We start from the raw sequence: 14,615 nt of genomic DNA, 5'->3' as shown, positions 1-14,615 counted from the left end.
ACCTGCCTGAGCTGGGGGTGGGCACGTGGCTGGGAGCAGCACTGTTTGTGGTCCTTTAGATATTTACCCCTTGCTGGAAGATCCTTTTCCACAGCAGAGGAGAGAACAGACTATTTAGGTAATAAGAATGTGTTATTCTGAAAAATAGTGAAGGGCTGGACACTGACCAAAACCTTGTAGCAGAACTGCCTCCCCACCCAGTTGGGAGGGACAGTGCTTTGTGCCAGGTGCCCTGCCACACTGCCTTGGAACCAGAGTCCCTTGTTTCTCCTGCAGGTTATCAATGTGACAGGCATCTCCATCGGGTCTGGTTTAGCCTCAGCGTGCGACACGCTGATGTCCCAGGTCAGTCGCAGCTCCTCCTTTCCTGATGGGCTTCAGTTGGTGTCTTGCCCCCTGTGCAGTGTGAGATCTGGGCACAAAGGGTGGAAGGGTGGCAGCTTACAGCCAGCATGGCTGGAGCCTGCTCCTTACCTGCAGCTCCCAAGGAGCCCTGGTCATGCCTGGACAGCAAAGGGCTGTGAGACTCACCTGAGAGCCAGTTAAACCCAACCAGCCTGGCATTAGCCACTGTAGGGCGTGGGAAATGCATTGAGTCAGCCCCTTGCTGCCCTGGGTTCTGAGCATCTGTACAGCCCCTTTGGTTCCCTGTAACACTCCCCTGGGTCTTCTCTCTTGGCTCAGACATATGGTGGCAAGAACCTGAAGCAGGTGGGCACCATCCTGCAGCGGGCAATCCTCATCCTGCTGCTGTGCTGCTTCCCTTGCTGGGCCCTCTTCATCAACACCGAGCAGATCCTCCTGCTCATCCGGCAGGACCCCGAGGTCTCCAGGTCAGGGATGAGATCAAGCCCCTTCTGGACCAGGCTTTTGGCTGGGCTGCCACGTAGTGTTGAAATCAAAGCTCTGTAGAGCTTGAGTGCAATGCTGCTTGGCTTGGCTCTTGCTTTGCTGTATTGTTAACTGAGGAAACAACTCTCCTTCCAGGTTAACTCAAGTCTACGTGATGATCTTTATTCCAGCTCTTCCTGTAAGTTGTTGCTAAAGCTGTTAGAAGCTCTCTATCCCTCACTAACATCATGTGAAAGGAGGGAGGGTCTTCTCTGTGTAGATCACAGAGCAGCATGGGGTTAGGGTTTTGCAATGTGCCCCTTGATCTTGGCCCTTAACAGATGTGCTCTGGCCAGCAGCTTCTGGCCCAGCAAACATGCTCTTACCATGCAAAGGCTTTGACTGCACAGCAGTCTCTGCACAGCACAACTGGTGATGGACATTGGAACCAGAGGCTCTAGGGCTCACTCAGAGCTCTGAGATAAAGGCTGCACCTTGCTGTTAGCACACACTCATAGCTGCTGTGTTCCTGGCTTTACTCTGCTTCCTCAAAGCTGGGGAGCAGTACCTTGGGGAATAGGGGCTGCAGGTCAATCCTTCCAGGTTTTCCAGGCTTTCTTGGGCTGATAGGTTTCCCATATGGAGACTGATCTCTCTCTGCCCAGTAGGAAGGGGAGGTGCTTTTTGTTACTTTCAGCTTTGGGTGCAGGCAGTGCTTCAACCAGAGCAGAGAGGCAGGGTGTTGGGCAGCGTGCCTGGATGGGGCATCTTGAGAAGGCAATGGGGAAAGCTGAGGGAAGGACCTGAGTGCTGAACAGTATCTGGCTGCTGATCCAGAGTGTGGTGGTGCTGATGAAATGAATCCTGACTTTTGCAGGCGGCGTTCCTGTACCAGCTGCAGACGAGATATTTATTAAGTCAGGTATTGTATAACTAGCCAGGTTCTGGACCACAGGTTAAAGGTAATCCTAGAAGCTTGGATAAAGTTGGGGATCTAAGTTCATCCTGTCCTGGGGAAAGCTGTGTGATGCACAGCCCCCAGCCAAGCCCTGCAGGGCGGGTAGAGCTGATGGGAACCACCCTTAGTTGGCTCCATTTCCCCATTGCTGCCTCCCAGCTCTGCATCAAGTTGATTGCATCAGCTCCTGAGCCCTGCATGCTGCCTTCTGAGGTCTAACACAATCCAGCTTTACGTGAGACAGGATCTGCTTTCCTGGCTTTCTCCTTGGGCATTGATTTGTTCACTGGATGGGGCTTGGGCACTGCTGGGGAAGCAAACTCCAAAGTCTCTCCTTGGCTTCCAGGCGATCATTTTGCCTCAGGTGTTGACAGGGATTGCAGCCAACATCCTCAATGTGGCCATGAACGCCTTCTTCCTTTATGCACTGAAGCTGGGCATGGTGTAAGTGTGAGCAGAGGTGGTGACAGCCTCTCCCTGGGTGCAGGGGTTTGCTCAGGCCTGTGGGAGGTGTCCTGGGTGTCAGTTCTGCCATGCTCTGCCCTCAGCCAACCAGCCTGGAGAGATAGGGCTGGAGGGAACTGCCCCATATCTGCAGCAAGGCATGTATGGGTGCCACCAGGTTTCTCCTGCTGTAGATGAAGAGGTTGAGGAGGATGTCTTTTATAACCTGCCTGTCTCTCTCCCCAGGGGCTCTGCCTGGGCTAACACAGTTTCTCAGTACACCCAGGCCATTCTCCTCTTCCTTTACGTGTGGTGGAAGAAGATCCATGTGGAGACCTGGGGAGGTACCGTTCATAGCTTAATCCTCCAAGATAGCAATGTCTGGCCCTGGGAATTGGCACTGTCATCAGCCACCTGACAAAGGGATTACCACTCCCTCACAGCACAGAGGTGCTGTAGCCATGGCCTCAGCACCTTTGCTGTAGCACCAAGCTCATTCTTGTTGATCATCCTGTCTCAGGAATGCAGCATTGTACAGCAGCAAGACTTGGCTGATACCTTGTGAGCTGTGGTGCTGATTGTCCTCAGTGAGCATGCAGAAGAGCATATCACTTCTCTCAGGGGGAGGAGAGTGAGAACATGCATTCATTCTGCTTCACCTCCTCATTATTGCAGGTTGGACCAGGGACTGCCTCCTAGACTGGGGCTCCTTTATCCATCTGGCAGTTCCTGGCATGCTCATGATGTGTATTGAATGGTGGACTTTTGAGATTGGGAGCTTCTTGGCAGGTGAGTCCAGATCCTCTTTTACCTCTGGTTCAACAGATGATCTTCCTGCCAGGGCTGACTCTTGAGTGTGTCCCCAGGGCACCTTCTATGAGCAGCCTCCTTTCCTGCAGGATGCTGTGTGTGTTAGATGGGAACCCAGTAGTCACTGCCTGCTTGTCAGCAAAGGAGAAGTTTTAGTTCTGACCTAATGAAGAAACTGGTGAATCTTTTCCAGGGCTGCTCAGTGTGGTGGAGCTGGGTGCACAGTCTGTCATCTATGAGCTCTCCTCTGCAGCATACATGGTAAGGGCTGGGTGTATTAAACTGGCATCCTGGGAGGATCCCACAAACAGTGGCCTTGAGGCTGAGGAGGGAAGCAGGGCTGGGAATCTGGAGATGGTGCCAGGCAGGTGGTGACTCTCCAACCTGCTGTGCAGCTGCACGCCCAGGAGTGGGCTGCAGGTGGAAAATCCCTTTACTGCAGCAGTGCCAATTTGCCCTAAATCCTCTGCTGAGGAAGGAGAGAATCACTGCAGGCTGTTGTCACTCACCTCCTCCTTGTCTCCTGCTGCTCAGGTGCCTCTGGGCTTCAGCGTGGCTGCAAGCGTCAGAGTGGGCAATGCCTTGGGATCCGGGGATGCTGTGCAAGCGAGGACCTCCTGCATCACCGCGCTGCTGTGCGCAGGTCAGCCCAGCTCCTGCAGAGGGGAACAAAGGGCAGTTATCAGCACATGGTTCACTTCCCCTCTCACAGGGCTGGGAACTCCCCCCGGGAACCCAGACCCACTTGTTTGGAACCCACTGGGTAGGGAGGGTGAGACTCTGGCTCCTCTTTTCTGTTAGGAGCCTGGTGCAAAGGCTCTGGTAGTTGAACATGCAATTGAGTGTTCTGTCCTCCACCACCAGAAGGTAGAGGTGGGAGCACTGGTACTGCAAGATGCTGTACCTGTTAGATGGGAACCCTGTATCTGAAGAGAAAGTGAGGAAAACAGACTTGTCCTCTACTGCAGTGTCACTTGGAGGTCAGCCAAGTCCAGTCTCCATGACGTGAAGCCCCCGAGGTGTGAGCCCCCGTCAGGGGCAGGATGGACTGTCCTTGAGACAAGCAATTTGACAGCTGCTGCTTTTCTCTTTTCTCCAGAAGTTTTTGCTGTGGTGGTTGCAGTCTTGCTGGGAACCCTGAAGGACGTGGTGGGATACATCTTCACCAATGACAGGTGACTATTCTTAACTTGGAGGGTGTGATTTATATCCCAGGAGCTGCTCAGAAGCTGCTCCCTCTGGCAAACATGTTGCCCAAACATTCCTTCTTCCTGCCTGGTGTCACTGGGCAGGAGAGATGCTGCTGATACAGGGACACTGTGAATGGTGGTACCCAAGCCACACACATCCCCTCAAGTCTCATGCGCTGGGTTCAGGCTTTGCAGCTGGCTGAGGGAGATAGGGCAGAACCAGAGTTCCTTGGCTGTGCTGCTTTGCCTGACTGGTGTGTACCTCTTCCCAACAGGGAGATTGTTGCCTTGGTGTCCAAAGTCATGGTCATCTTTGCTCCATTCCACTTGTTTGATGCAACAGCAGTGAGTATTGCAGAGCATGGAGTGATTCCTGGCTGCAGGCTGGGGTGCAGTGGAGAGTGCAAAGCTGCCTGTAGCTCATTCTTCATCTGTTCAAATGATAGAGAAGCAAACTGATCAACTGTCCAAGCAGCTGCTTACATTACCTATAACTCTATGCTTATAGTTGCCTACTGACATTGCTGCCAGTGCTTTCTCCATCTTTTCCCCTGGCATGCCTCTGCATGCCTTGGCTGGCAGCGGGAACGATAAGAGCTCTGTGCTGTGGCTCTGGTTCCCCTTGGCTTTGCAAGAAGGTTCCCCTAGGGACTTGTTTTGGTTGGAAAAGACCTTTAAGCTTGTTGAGTCCCAACTTTTCACAGATCTGTGCCATAACTCTGAGCTCCTGTGGTGGCAGCTTCCATAGCCTGTGCTATGCTTCCATGGCTCTGCTTCCTTTCCCTAGGCGACCTGTGGCGGGGTGCTGCGGGGCACCGGCAAGCAGAAGGTCGGTGCCATCGCCAACGCCGTCGGCTACTATGCCATCGGCCTGCCCATCGGCCTCTCCCTGATGTTTGCAGCTAAGATGGGGGTCTTAGGTACGTGTGGCCTCCAGCTGGCATCATGAGCTGCCAGCACTGCTGCTGGGCCAAACCCTGCACCCTGAACTCAGCCCTGGAACTTGTGCTCAGATCTTCCTTTGTAGGGGTGGGACTGGATTGCACACTGAGGTGTTGAGCTGAGGCTCTGAGTAACCTCCATCAAAAAGGGCTGAAATGTCCCAGCATGTCCAGGTTTGTTCCCAGCATAGGACCCCTCAGGAGCTGTTTCCTCTCCTCTTCAACTGAAATTGGGTTAGACATGGGACAATAATCTGAGCCCACTGGAATCACTCAATCAAAGAATGTCAGGGGTAGGATGGGACCTGCAGAGTCTGAGTCCAACCCCCCTTGGCAGAGCAGAATCACCCAGGGCAGGCCACACAGGAATTTTGGCAAAAGCAGGCTTTCCTCAAGCCCTCCCTGAGTTACCTCTCCATTGCTGCAGGTCTCTGGGTGGGGATGATTGTTTGCATCTCTTTGCAAGCCCTTTCCTTCTTCACTTTCGTCATGCGCACGGACTGGAAGAAAGCTGCAGAAGAGGTGAGACTTGTGAAAGGCATTGAGCTCCTGTCCCTGCACAGTGCCACAGCTCGCTGGGGGGAGGCAAAAGGGCAACTGGATCTATCCCTGTCCTGTAGAAGAGGGGCAATCTGGTGCTGCATGTGCTTGCTTTGGGCGAGCTGAGGGAAGAGGCTCAGGTTTGCTTGGCTGGGCAGGACACCCGCTTCTGGGAAGAGCAACTCTTGCACGTGTTTTTAGGCTCAGGTCCGAGCTGGACTGAAAAAACAACTGGAAGATGTGAACTCAAATGGCCCAGCTGCTAACAAAGCATCTGCTGTGGGTATGTAACCAGACCTGACAATAGGGAGGGAGCCTGTTCTTCACCCAGCCCTTCTTCCAGAGTTGTGGCAGCCACGTCTGTCCTGCAGGCCCAGGAGACTGGGAAGAGGAGAGTGGCTGGCGGTGGTCCCAGGCCAGTGGCACTTAGTGCTGACATACTTAGTAATGGGGTACAGGATACTCCATTGTCACTGTCCTTGGCTGCTCCAGGAGAGAGCCTGGACTGCCAGGCAGCATCTGCCTTACTGGGAACACCTGCCACTTTGCTGTGACATGTTCCAGTCTCCCTGAGCCTTGGAAAAGGACGCTGAGGACTGTCACTGGTGTTTGTGCGGCATCAGACTGGGATCCTCTGACTTGCACTCACCTTTCTCTTACCCAGATTATGTCTCCGTGGATACAGACACCGTGGACACCGTGGTCCTGCCTGAGAGCATGGTGGGAGGTGAGAGGCAACCTGACCACCAGCTCATCACAGAAGGGGAGCTGGTTGTCATCCCTGCTCCTCCTGCTGTGGTGTGGAAGGCTGTGCTCATCCGTCGGGTGCTGGCTGCTGCTGCCGCCGGGGCTGTCCTGCTGGTGGGCCTGCTGGTGCGGCTGCTGGCTGGCAAGGGATAGAACCAGGGACACTGGAGAGCTGTGCTCAGAGCAGGAGTCCCAGGAGAATGGTGTGGGGAAAGGAACTCCCCCTCAATTCCTTGTGAAGAGTCACTTTGGTCAGTTTCTGGTTAACTCACAGCGTTTTATCCCACATGCAGTGTTCTTAAAGGAGGGTGAGGGTGTGCCACCCAGGGGAGAAAGTGCCTGAGAGCTGGTTCCTCTCCTGCACTGCTCTGGGATGTCACTTGGCAGAGGTGGGAGTGGATCCTGAGGCTGGCCTGAAAAGGAGAGGGGGATTGTGTGCTGCTGTCCTGGGGGCTTTTGCCTGTGCCAGTTGCTAAGGGCAGAGGTTCTTACTGCCCACAGCACCAGTACCAGCACCTTGGTGTGGCAGAACCCATTTGCTCCTGCTGCAGCAGCACAGAGCCAGGCTGATGTTGTTGGAAGCTGGCTGACTCCTATGACTGCTGCTGGGGCATTAGGTGCTGGCTGCTGGCCCTGCTCTCCCTGCTGTGTGGCAGGCACAGGGCCTAAGGCAACTCTTCTTTGCACAGATTTTGATACAATAAAGTTTTCTAAGTAAATGTTAAGCTGTCAGTGTGGTGTGAGCTTGGCCCTGGTCATTGGCACAATTGAGCTGGTGGAGGAGACAGGTCTGCCTGGTTTGTGCAGCAGGATGGGCTTGCAGAAGGCATAGCCTCCACCTCCTGGGCTTTGTTTTCCTGTATTTGTGGAGCATGCTGCTCCCCTCAGGTACAAAAGCAGAGGGTTTGCACCTTGATTGCTCCTACACCATTGCTGAGCCACACTGGAGAGGTTGGTGAAGTGTACAACCCTACAGAGCCACCAAGGAGCAAATGCCCCAGCACTGCCTGCTCACTGCTGCCCAGCACTTAGCCTCTTAGGACCCGCAGCATGCAGCAAGACCCTGGTGGTGTGGCACATACTTACCTCTTGGAGGTAAATCCCATGCATGTCTGGTCCGTGCCACAGCTCTCCTGGCACATGGTGCTGCTTGCTGTTGGGCTGGGAAGGGAAAGATGGGACATAAAGGAGTGTGAAACAGCATCAGCCCTGACTTCAGCAGCCTCTGCACAGATGTGGAGAGGATGTTGCAGACTGCCCCACTCAGAATCCCAGTAGGTTTTGGATGAGTGCCTGGGAGGTGTAGGAAGCCTGTATTGCTCTGCCCCATGGGCAACCCCAGCCCCCCTCCTGCTCTGTGCAGGAGATCTGCACCACAGCAGCAGCTCCCCTCCACCTTCCCTGCGTGGGCCAAGCCAGCATGCTATATTTGGCCTGGTGGAGCCCTGCCAGTGAAACCCGACTCTGCAGTACTGACAGCTGGAGCCAATGGGGCCGGCTTGCCTCGGCCACCACCACAGCGCGATGAGAGGGGCTGAGTCAGGCAGTGGCCCTGCCACTGCCGGCAGCAGCTCACGGGAGACCGCACACGGCCCCGCGCCTCCTCCAGCACCGCTGGCAGAGGAGCCCAACCCTGCAGCCCCCCAGCCAGCAGCGCTGCAGCCAAGCCTGAGAGAGGTAGGAGGACTCATGGGGGCAATTTGGGAAGGTTCAGACCCTATCATGGCTCAAGCCTTGAACTGCACCTCTGGGCTTCCCCGTGCTGCCCACAGCCATGCACAGGACCCTTCCTGAGCTGCTCAGCCGTGACCCACTGGCCCCAGTGCCCATCACCAACGCCGCTGCCGGCAGCACGTCGGTGGCTCGCCCGGCCCCGGCTGAAGTTCACCCTGCCGTGGTTACACATTGCTTACCCTGGCAGAGAGGTTTTAACAGAGTGCAGAAGAAGAGGCTTGTTTCACTCCCTGGCAGAGCGGCAGCATGAAGCAGACGACCCCCCCTGAGGAGAAGGGCTTGAGGGAGGCCACGGCCGATGGCCAGCAGGAGCCCCCCGCCCGCAGCAGCAGGAGGAAGCGCCACGGATTGCAGCGCCTGGTCCCGGACAACTTTTGGGAGGACACGAAGAAGCTGCTGGTGCTGGCGGGGCCGCTGGTAAGGACCACGGGAAGAGAGAGCTTCCCTCAGCACAGCCACCCCTGCTCACCTCCATCTCTGATCCTTGCTTCGCCTCTTCCCCACGCTTAGATCCTGATCCAGCTGCTGATCTTCCTCATACACCTGGTCAGCTCCATATTCTGCGGCCACCTGGGCAAAGTCGAGCTGGCCTCTGTCACGCTGGCCATCGCTGTAAGCATTCCTGGGGACTGCCCCGGGGCTGGGCACCAGCTGCCAGCGGGATGGGATACGGGAAAGGAGGTGGACAAGGACTGAGGAGAATTCAGACTCCCACGTTTCCTTTAGCCTCTCTCCCTCCCTGTAAATCTTCAGTGCTCACATCTGCTTTTTGTTTTTCCAATTCCTCTTTCCAGGTTATAAATGTGACTGCCATCTCTGTAGGCTATGGTTTGTCTTCAGCATGCGACACCTTAATATCACAGGTGGGTAAGAGATGCTGGAACTTGTCCTGGGGACACGAGGTGTTCCAGCATCAGCTGCTGCTGCCCAGGCCCGGCACAGAGCCCTGGCTGCACCTGAAAGCTGCAGAAGCTTGTCCTCAAGCAGCAATCCTGCCACAGGCAGCTGTGCTCCCCTTGAAGGACCAAATCCCTCCCTGGGTGGTCTCCAGGGTGGTCAGAGTGGCTCCATGGGATCCCTGTCCCCTCCAGCACTAGCGTACAGCCAGCACAGCGGAGTTCACCACTGTCCTCCCACCCTGCAGACCTATGGCAGCAAGAACCTGCTGCGTGTGGGGGTGATCCTGCAGCGTGCCACCCTCATCATCCTGCTCTGCTGCTTCCCCTGCTGTGCCATCCTCATCAACATCGAGCAGCTGCTGCTCCTCATCCGCCAGGACCCCGAGGTCTCCAGGTCGGGTGGTGCCATGGCCCAGACACCACTGCCTCGTCCCTCCTGGCACGGAGGGGCTGCAGGGAGGGGCTGCAGGGGCTGCTGCCGTGGCCCCTCGTTAGCCATGCCTCTCCTGTTCCCCCAGGTTAACCCAGCGCTATGTGATGGCCTTTGTCCCTGCTCTCCCGGTGAGTACCTGTGGGCATCCTGGGTGCTAGTCAGGCACAGGAGCCACCATCCTGCTCCTCTTCTCCACTGCATCAGCACAGCCTCATCTCCCCCTGATTTCCTTTTCTAGGCTGTTTTCCTGTATAACCTGGAGACAAGATACCTGCAGAACCAGGTGGGTCCTGCAGCCCCCCATGGCCATGGAAGGTGACCCACAGATCTAACCATGCACCCAGGGTTTTCATGCTCTCCATTGCTGGTGGTGAGGCAGTGCTTGTCCATGCTGGATGCCCTGGAGCAGCTCTGACCCTGAAGATCACCCATCCCACAGACAGCTGCTGATGGACCTCCCTTCACACATCCCCATGTCAGGGATTTACCTCCAACACATTCATTTTTCAAGCACTAAACACCATCAGAAATTCGATTTTTTTTGGCTTGGGGAAGTTGCTAAGCTTGGAGTTGCCAGAGACCTTCACACCTCTCTCCAGAAGCCTTTGTGAAGGCACCAGAGCCTCCATCTCCTGCTCTTTGCAGATGATCATGTGGCCGCTGGTGCTGAGCGGGGTCGTCGGCAACGTCGTCAACGTGATCGCAAACTGTGTCTTCCTCTACGTGTTCCACTTGGGCATCACGTGAGTAGCACATCCCTGTCCCACAGAGGGGTAAACAGGACACCTGGCAACAGCAAAGGGACTCCTTGGGGACGTCAGCACCGCCAGGCACTCCCAGGGACACGGCAGGGCGCTGTGCTCTGGCACCCTGAGCGCGCAGAGGGTGCCAATGACCTTTCTCCTGTCCTTTCAGGGGGTCTGCCTGGGCCAACACGGCTGCTCAGTACGCACAAGCCATCTTCCTGTTCCTCTACATTGTGGGCAGGAAACTCCACGTGAAGACCTGGGCAGGTAAGGACACCTCCCCAGCTGCCGCTGGCTCTCGCTTTACACGAGCGTTCGTGACTCTTCCACCCCATCCACGAGGAGGATTTTGTCAGTCCTGCTGGTGAATATTAACCAGGGGCCGGTACGCCCCGGGAGCGGTGCTTTGGTGGCAGCACACCACGTGCCAGCGCTGGCAGGGCACCCTGCTGGGCAGGAAACATTAGTGCTGGAGAAATGAAACCTTCTGAGCCTCGGTAGGGGTCAGCCCCGAAGCCGGATGAGCGCTGACGTGAGCACGAGGGTGTCCTCAGGCACTCTGCCCCAGGAGAGAGGAGTTGAGGCTTGCACTGCTCCAGGGCCCATAGGATGGCATCAGCAGAGTGTGTACATGCTGCTGAGGAGTGTTGTCCTGGTGGCTCTGCAGAGAGGAGTGGCACCTCTCATTGTCTTGGATGTCCTTGAGGATGTAGCATGTGGCTGGTCTGGTCATCCAACAGTGACATTTCTCCTCCCTGCAGGCTGGTCCAGCGAGTGCCTGCTGGAGTGGGACAGCTTCACCGCCCTGGCTATCCCCAGCATGCTCATGATGTGCATTGAGTGGTGGACTTATGAAATTGGGAGCTTCTTGATAGGTCAGTGGAGGGGGGGTGCGTGCTGCAAGGAGCTGGACAGAGTATGAGCCAGAGCAGCATCCACAGCAGTCACAGGGGCTGAGAGCAGCTCTCCAGCAGGCACCCACAGCCAGTGCTGTCCCTCTCCTCTGCCCCAGGCCTGCTGAGCGTCGTAGAGCTCTCTGCACAGTCCATCATCTACGAGGTGTCCGTGGTCGCTTTCATGGTAAGGGCTGGGGGCTCCCTAGGGAGAGCCCTGGGACAGACACCCAGCCAAAATCAACTCCAGCAAAGCTTGCTCTTCCCCCACTGCACTTCAGCCTCTTCCTGCTCCTTCCTGCCCCTTCCTGCCTTCCTATGGAGATGTTCTAAATTAAATCCTGAGCTCTGTCCCCCTTCTCTGCTGTCATCATCGCTGGGCACAGCGATGGCCTCGTTATCTAGGGGCAGAGGTGACCCTCAGCCCTGTGGTTACAGATCCCTCTGGGGCTTGGCACAGCTGCCAGCGTGCAGGTGGGGAACGCATTGGGTGCTGGCGACATCGAGACAGCCAAGAGATCCTCTTCCACCAGCCTGCTCTGCACAGGTCAGGCCACCCTTGTGCCAGGAAGCCTTTGCTGGACCCCTTCCAGGCACAGCAGGAGCAGGCAGCGTTTGCAGTCTGCTGCCTGCGGCACGTCCCCTCTTCACCCCTGCTCTCTCCGGTCAGCTGCTGCCCATCACGGCCAGGCTGGGCTCAGCACTTGCTCTGCTTTCCAGGGGTGTGTTGTGTAGCCGTGGGGGCCATTCTAGCTGCCACGAGGAACATGCTGGGATACATCTTCACCAACGAGCAGTGAGTGGCCCCAGCTTCTGGCCTCGGCGTGTGGAGCTTTGTTCCCAAAAGCAATTGTTGGCTCTTCTCTGCCCCCAGGGAGATTGTCGACTTGGTGGCCTGGGTCATACCTATCTATGTGGTCTTCCACTTGTTTGAAGCCATGTGTGTAAGTCCCTGGGGATGCTGCAGGTTTTGGTGCTGGTCAGCAGCACTGCAGGTCAGCTGAGGGTCCCTCAGGCTGCAGATGAGCACCAGCACGTGGACCAGGACCCGGCAGAGCTCCTGGGATCACCCCTTAGAAAACACCACGTGCAGAAAAAGATGATGAGCCACAGCACTGGGCAGGGACACAGGAATAACTGGGCAGAGGCGAGGAGCTGGCTCATCACCAGGCTGGTTCACCAGTTCCCCAGCTATGGCAGAGGCCAGAATTCAGCCGAGGCAGCGCTCCCAGCCCCTCTCTGTCTCCCCCGCAGGGTGCCTGCAGCGGGGTGCTCAGAGGCATAGGCAAGCAGAAGTTCGGTGCCATTTGCAATGCCGTGGGCTACTACGGCGTGGGCCTGCCCCTGGCAGCCGTGCTGCTCTTCGTGGCCAAGATCGGAGTCATAGGTACTGACCCCAGGGCACACAGCTCTGCATGTTCCCAAGCCTCTTGAAGACAAATGTGGCTCTCCCAGCTCCACTCATGGCTCCTCATGACCCTCCTGCTAGGCTGGGGCTGGGCACACTGGGGTGGACTGGGGTAGCCTCTGCAACTACCAACAGTTCTTAATTGCACTGGGAAAAAGCAACCACTGCCAGCTCTGCCAGGCAGCCCCACAGCACAGACCCACATCCACCCCATCCCTGTGTCCCTGCTGACCTCGGGGACATTCCCTCTCTGGGCTCAGCAGCTCGGTTGGGTTTGCTCTGCCGTGGTACCTGGCTGACCCTGGCATGCCCTCTGCAGGTCTGTGGCTCGGCATGCTGGCCTGCGTCTGCCTCCTCTGCACCTCCTTCATCGTCTGCATCTGCCGCATGGACTGGAGGAAGGCAGCCGAGGAGGTAACCCCTGTGCTCCTGGCGGCGTGCTCATGGCACTGCGCTCTGCAGCGGGTAGGGCCTCGGTACCTCGGCAGGGATCACAGAGGGATAAGGCAGCACCATGGGCTCCACTGCAAGGGGCAGCACTGCCAAGGGCTGCCGTCCATAGTCCCCTGCAAACCAAACCCCAGTGCTCCCGTGACTGAGGCCACATCCCTGTACTCAGCCCCCACGTGTACTCAGTGACCTCCAGGCTTCTCTTTGCACCTTGTGCCACCCTTGGTCAGGGTTATGAAGCTCAAAGCAGATGAGGAGAACCTCAACCCTGCAGCCCTGAGCACCACCTGGTGCCCAAACACCAGCCAGCATCTCTCTCAGCCATCTTTCAGCTGCCGTTTCCAAACAGATGACCCCCACAAGAGGCAACCCTGTCCCCTGTGGGGATTTCCTGCTCCATGTGCTGAATCCAACATCTTCCCTTCCCCAGGCTCAGCGCCGTGCAGGAGTGACCCAGTCACTGCCAGAGATGAACCCAGGCCCTGAACCCTCCTGCAAGGAGCTTCCCTCCGACGTGGAGCCAGCCCCACTGCCCCAGGCTTACCCCCCTGCCACGGTTGTGCAGGGCTGCGTAGGTACGGCCAGGAGCTGGGTGGTGGTGGGTTTGGGTCCAAGAAGGCTCCCTAAGGATTCACATAACCCAGGAACAAGCCCATGAAATAGGGGTGCAGCATAGTGCTGGTGACACCCACAGTTACTGAGAAAACAGTAACCACAAGGGTGGGCTGGGGAGAGTGATGGAGGCTGGTGAGGGACAGGGCACCCTGGGCAGTTCTCACCTTGCAGACACCAGGTCCCACAGAAGCTCCATCAGGACTGGAGATCTCCGTGCTCTGGGCTGCTCATAACCTGCTGTCAGACCTCAGACAATACCCTCCAAGAAACCCTTCAATCCCCCCAGCAGCCCCCAGTGAGGCTGCCCCATTCTCCTTGCAGCGGGATGGGACGCACAGAATGGTGTCACGCTCACGGGCATCACCAAGGTGGAGGGACCAAGGTACCAGCTGGAGCCCCCTGAAGCCACACTTGCCACATCCCATCCAGCCACCACCGTGGTCACCAAGGAGCTGATCATCCGGCGGGTGCTGGCGGCAGCCGCGGCCCTCGCAGTGTTTGCTCTTGGTGTTGTCATAAAGCTGATGACCAGCAAAGACTGACTGGCACCAGGGACTGTGGGGACTCTGGGGGCAGCAGCCCCTCATGATGGGTGGATGCTCAAAGCACAGCCTGGCCAGTGAGAGAATCCAGCTCACACCTGTCCCATGGGAGCCAAAGGGCCCTCACCTGCATTTGGCAGCATCTGCTCAGCCTCCGCTCAGGAACGAGCCCTGTGGCTGCTCCGGAGCCCAACCCTCTGCTCTGGGCTGCCTGATGCACTCTGAGCGTGTGAATGACCCCCTCCAGCCCACGCTGCTGGCTGGCACTCACCGACGGGCACCGAGCGTGGCCTGGCTCACACTGCTGCTCCATGCCAAATAAAGACTAAACCCAGCTGGACACAGGATGGCTCCTTTGGGTGAGGCTGAGGGCAGGAGCAGGGGGACCCCTGCTGCAGGGGGCTGCAGCCCACGTGGGAGCCTGGAGCATGCAG

The 14,615-nt window shown here is 57.0% G+C and overlaps 2 protein-coding genes across 2 annotated transcripts; both read left to right on the top strand.

Moving 5' to 3' along the window:
• Positions 1-282: 282 nt before the first annotated feature.
• On the top strand, positions 283-7,166 carry LOC137449347 (multidrug and toxin extrusion protein 2-like). The gene is made up of 15 exons (XM_068154756.1): positions 283-345; positions 685-833; positions 988-1,030; positions 1,709-1,753; positions 2,136-2,233; positions 2,480-2,577; positions 2,909-3,022; positions 3,237-3,304; positions 3,578-3,686; positions 4,143-4,218; positions 4,509-4,578; positions 5,021-5,153; positions 5,602-5,696; positions 5,916-5,997; positions 6,379-7,166. Exons 1-15 carry the CDS (start codon positions 337-339, stop codon positions 6,612-6,614), a joined length of 1,425 nt encoding a protein of 474 aa, XP_068010857.1. The 5' UTR covers positions 283-336; the 3' UTR covers positions 6,615-7,166.
• Positions 7,167-7,985: 819 nt separating this feature from the next.
• On the top strand, positions 7,986-14,523 carry LOC137449343 (multidrug and toxin extrusion protein 1-like). The gene is made up of 18 exons (XM_068154747.1): positions 7,986-8,138; positions 8,433-8,612; positions 8,706-8,807; positions 8,990-9,058; positions 9,340-9,488; positions 9,613-9,655; positions 9,766-9,810; positions 10,173-10,270; positions 10,443-10,540; positions 11,035-11,148; positions 11,286-11,353; positions 11,605-11,713; positions 11,887-11,962; positions 12,041-12,110; positions 12,421-12,553; positions 12,894-12,988; positions 13,455-13,599; positions 13,961-14,523. The coding sequence occupies exons 1-18, from the start codon at positions 7,986-7,988 to the stop codon at positions 14,179-14,181; spliced, it is 1,968 nt and encodes a 655-aa protein (XP_068010848.1). The 3' UTR covers positions 14,182-14,523.
• The last annotated feature ends 92 nt before the right edge of the window (positions 14,524-14,615 follow it).

The sequence above is a fragment of the Melanerpes formicivorus genome, unplaced genomic scaffold (genome assembly GCF_026170545.1).
Source record: "Melanerpes formicivorus ecotype bairdi unplaced genomic scaffold, bMelFor1.0.p_v2 SCAF_29, whole genome shotgun sequence".
NCBI classification, from domain to species: domain Eukaryota; kingdom Metazoa; phylum Chordata; class Aves; order Piciformes; family Picidae; genus Melanerpes; species Melanerpes formicivorus.
This window is presented reverse-complemented; position numbering and strand designations above follow the sequence as displayed.

What these genes read in the sequence shown, in the direction of transcription:
- LOC137449343 (XM_068154747.1), top strand. Translation starts at nt 7,986, where the DNA reads ATGAGAGGGGCTGAGTCAGGCAGTGGCCCTGCCACTGCCGGCAGCAGC. An exon ending in CAGGACCCCGAGGTCTCCAG is followed by an intron (nt 9,489 to 9,612) that starts GTCGGGTGGTGC and finishes CTGTTCCCCCAG; the next exon opens with GTTAACCCAGCGCTATGTGA. An exon ending in AATTGGGAGCTTCTTGATAG is followed by an intron (nt 11,149 to 11,285) that starts GTCAGTGGAGGG and finishes CCTCTGCCCCAG; the next exon opens with GCCTGCTGAGCGTCGTAGAG.
- LOC137449347 (XM_068154756.1), top strand. An exon ending in AGCTAAGATGGGGGTCTTAG is followed by an intron (nt 5,154 to 5,601) that starts GTACGTGTGGCC and finishes CCATTGCTGCAG; the next exon opens with GTCTCTGGGTGGGGATGATT. An exon ending in GGAAGAAAGCTGCAGAAGAG is followed by an intron (nt 5,697 to 5,915) that starts GTGAGACTTGTG and finishes ACGTGTTTTTAG; the next exon opens with GCTCAGGTCCGAGCTGGACT.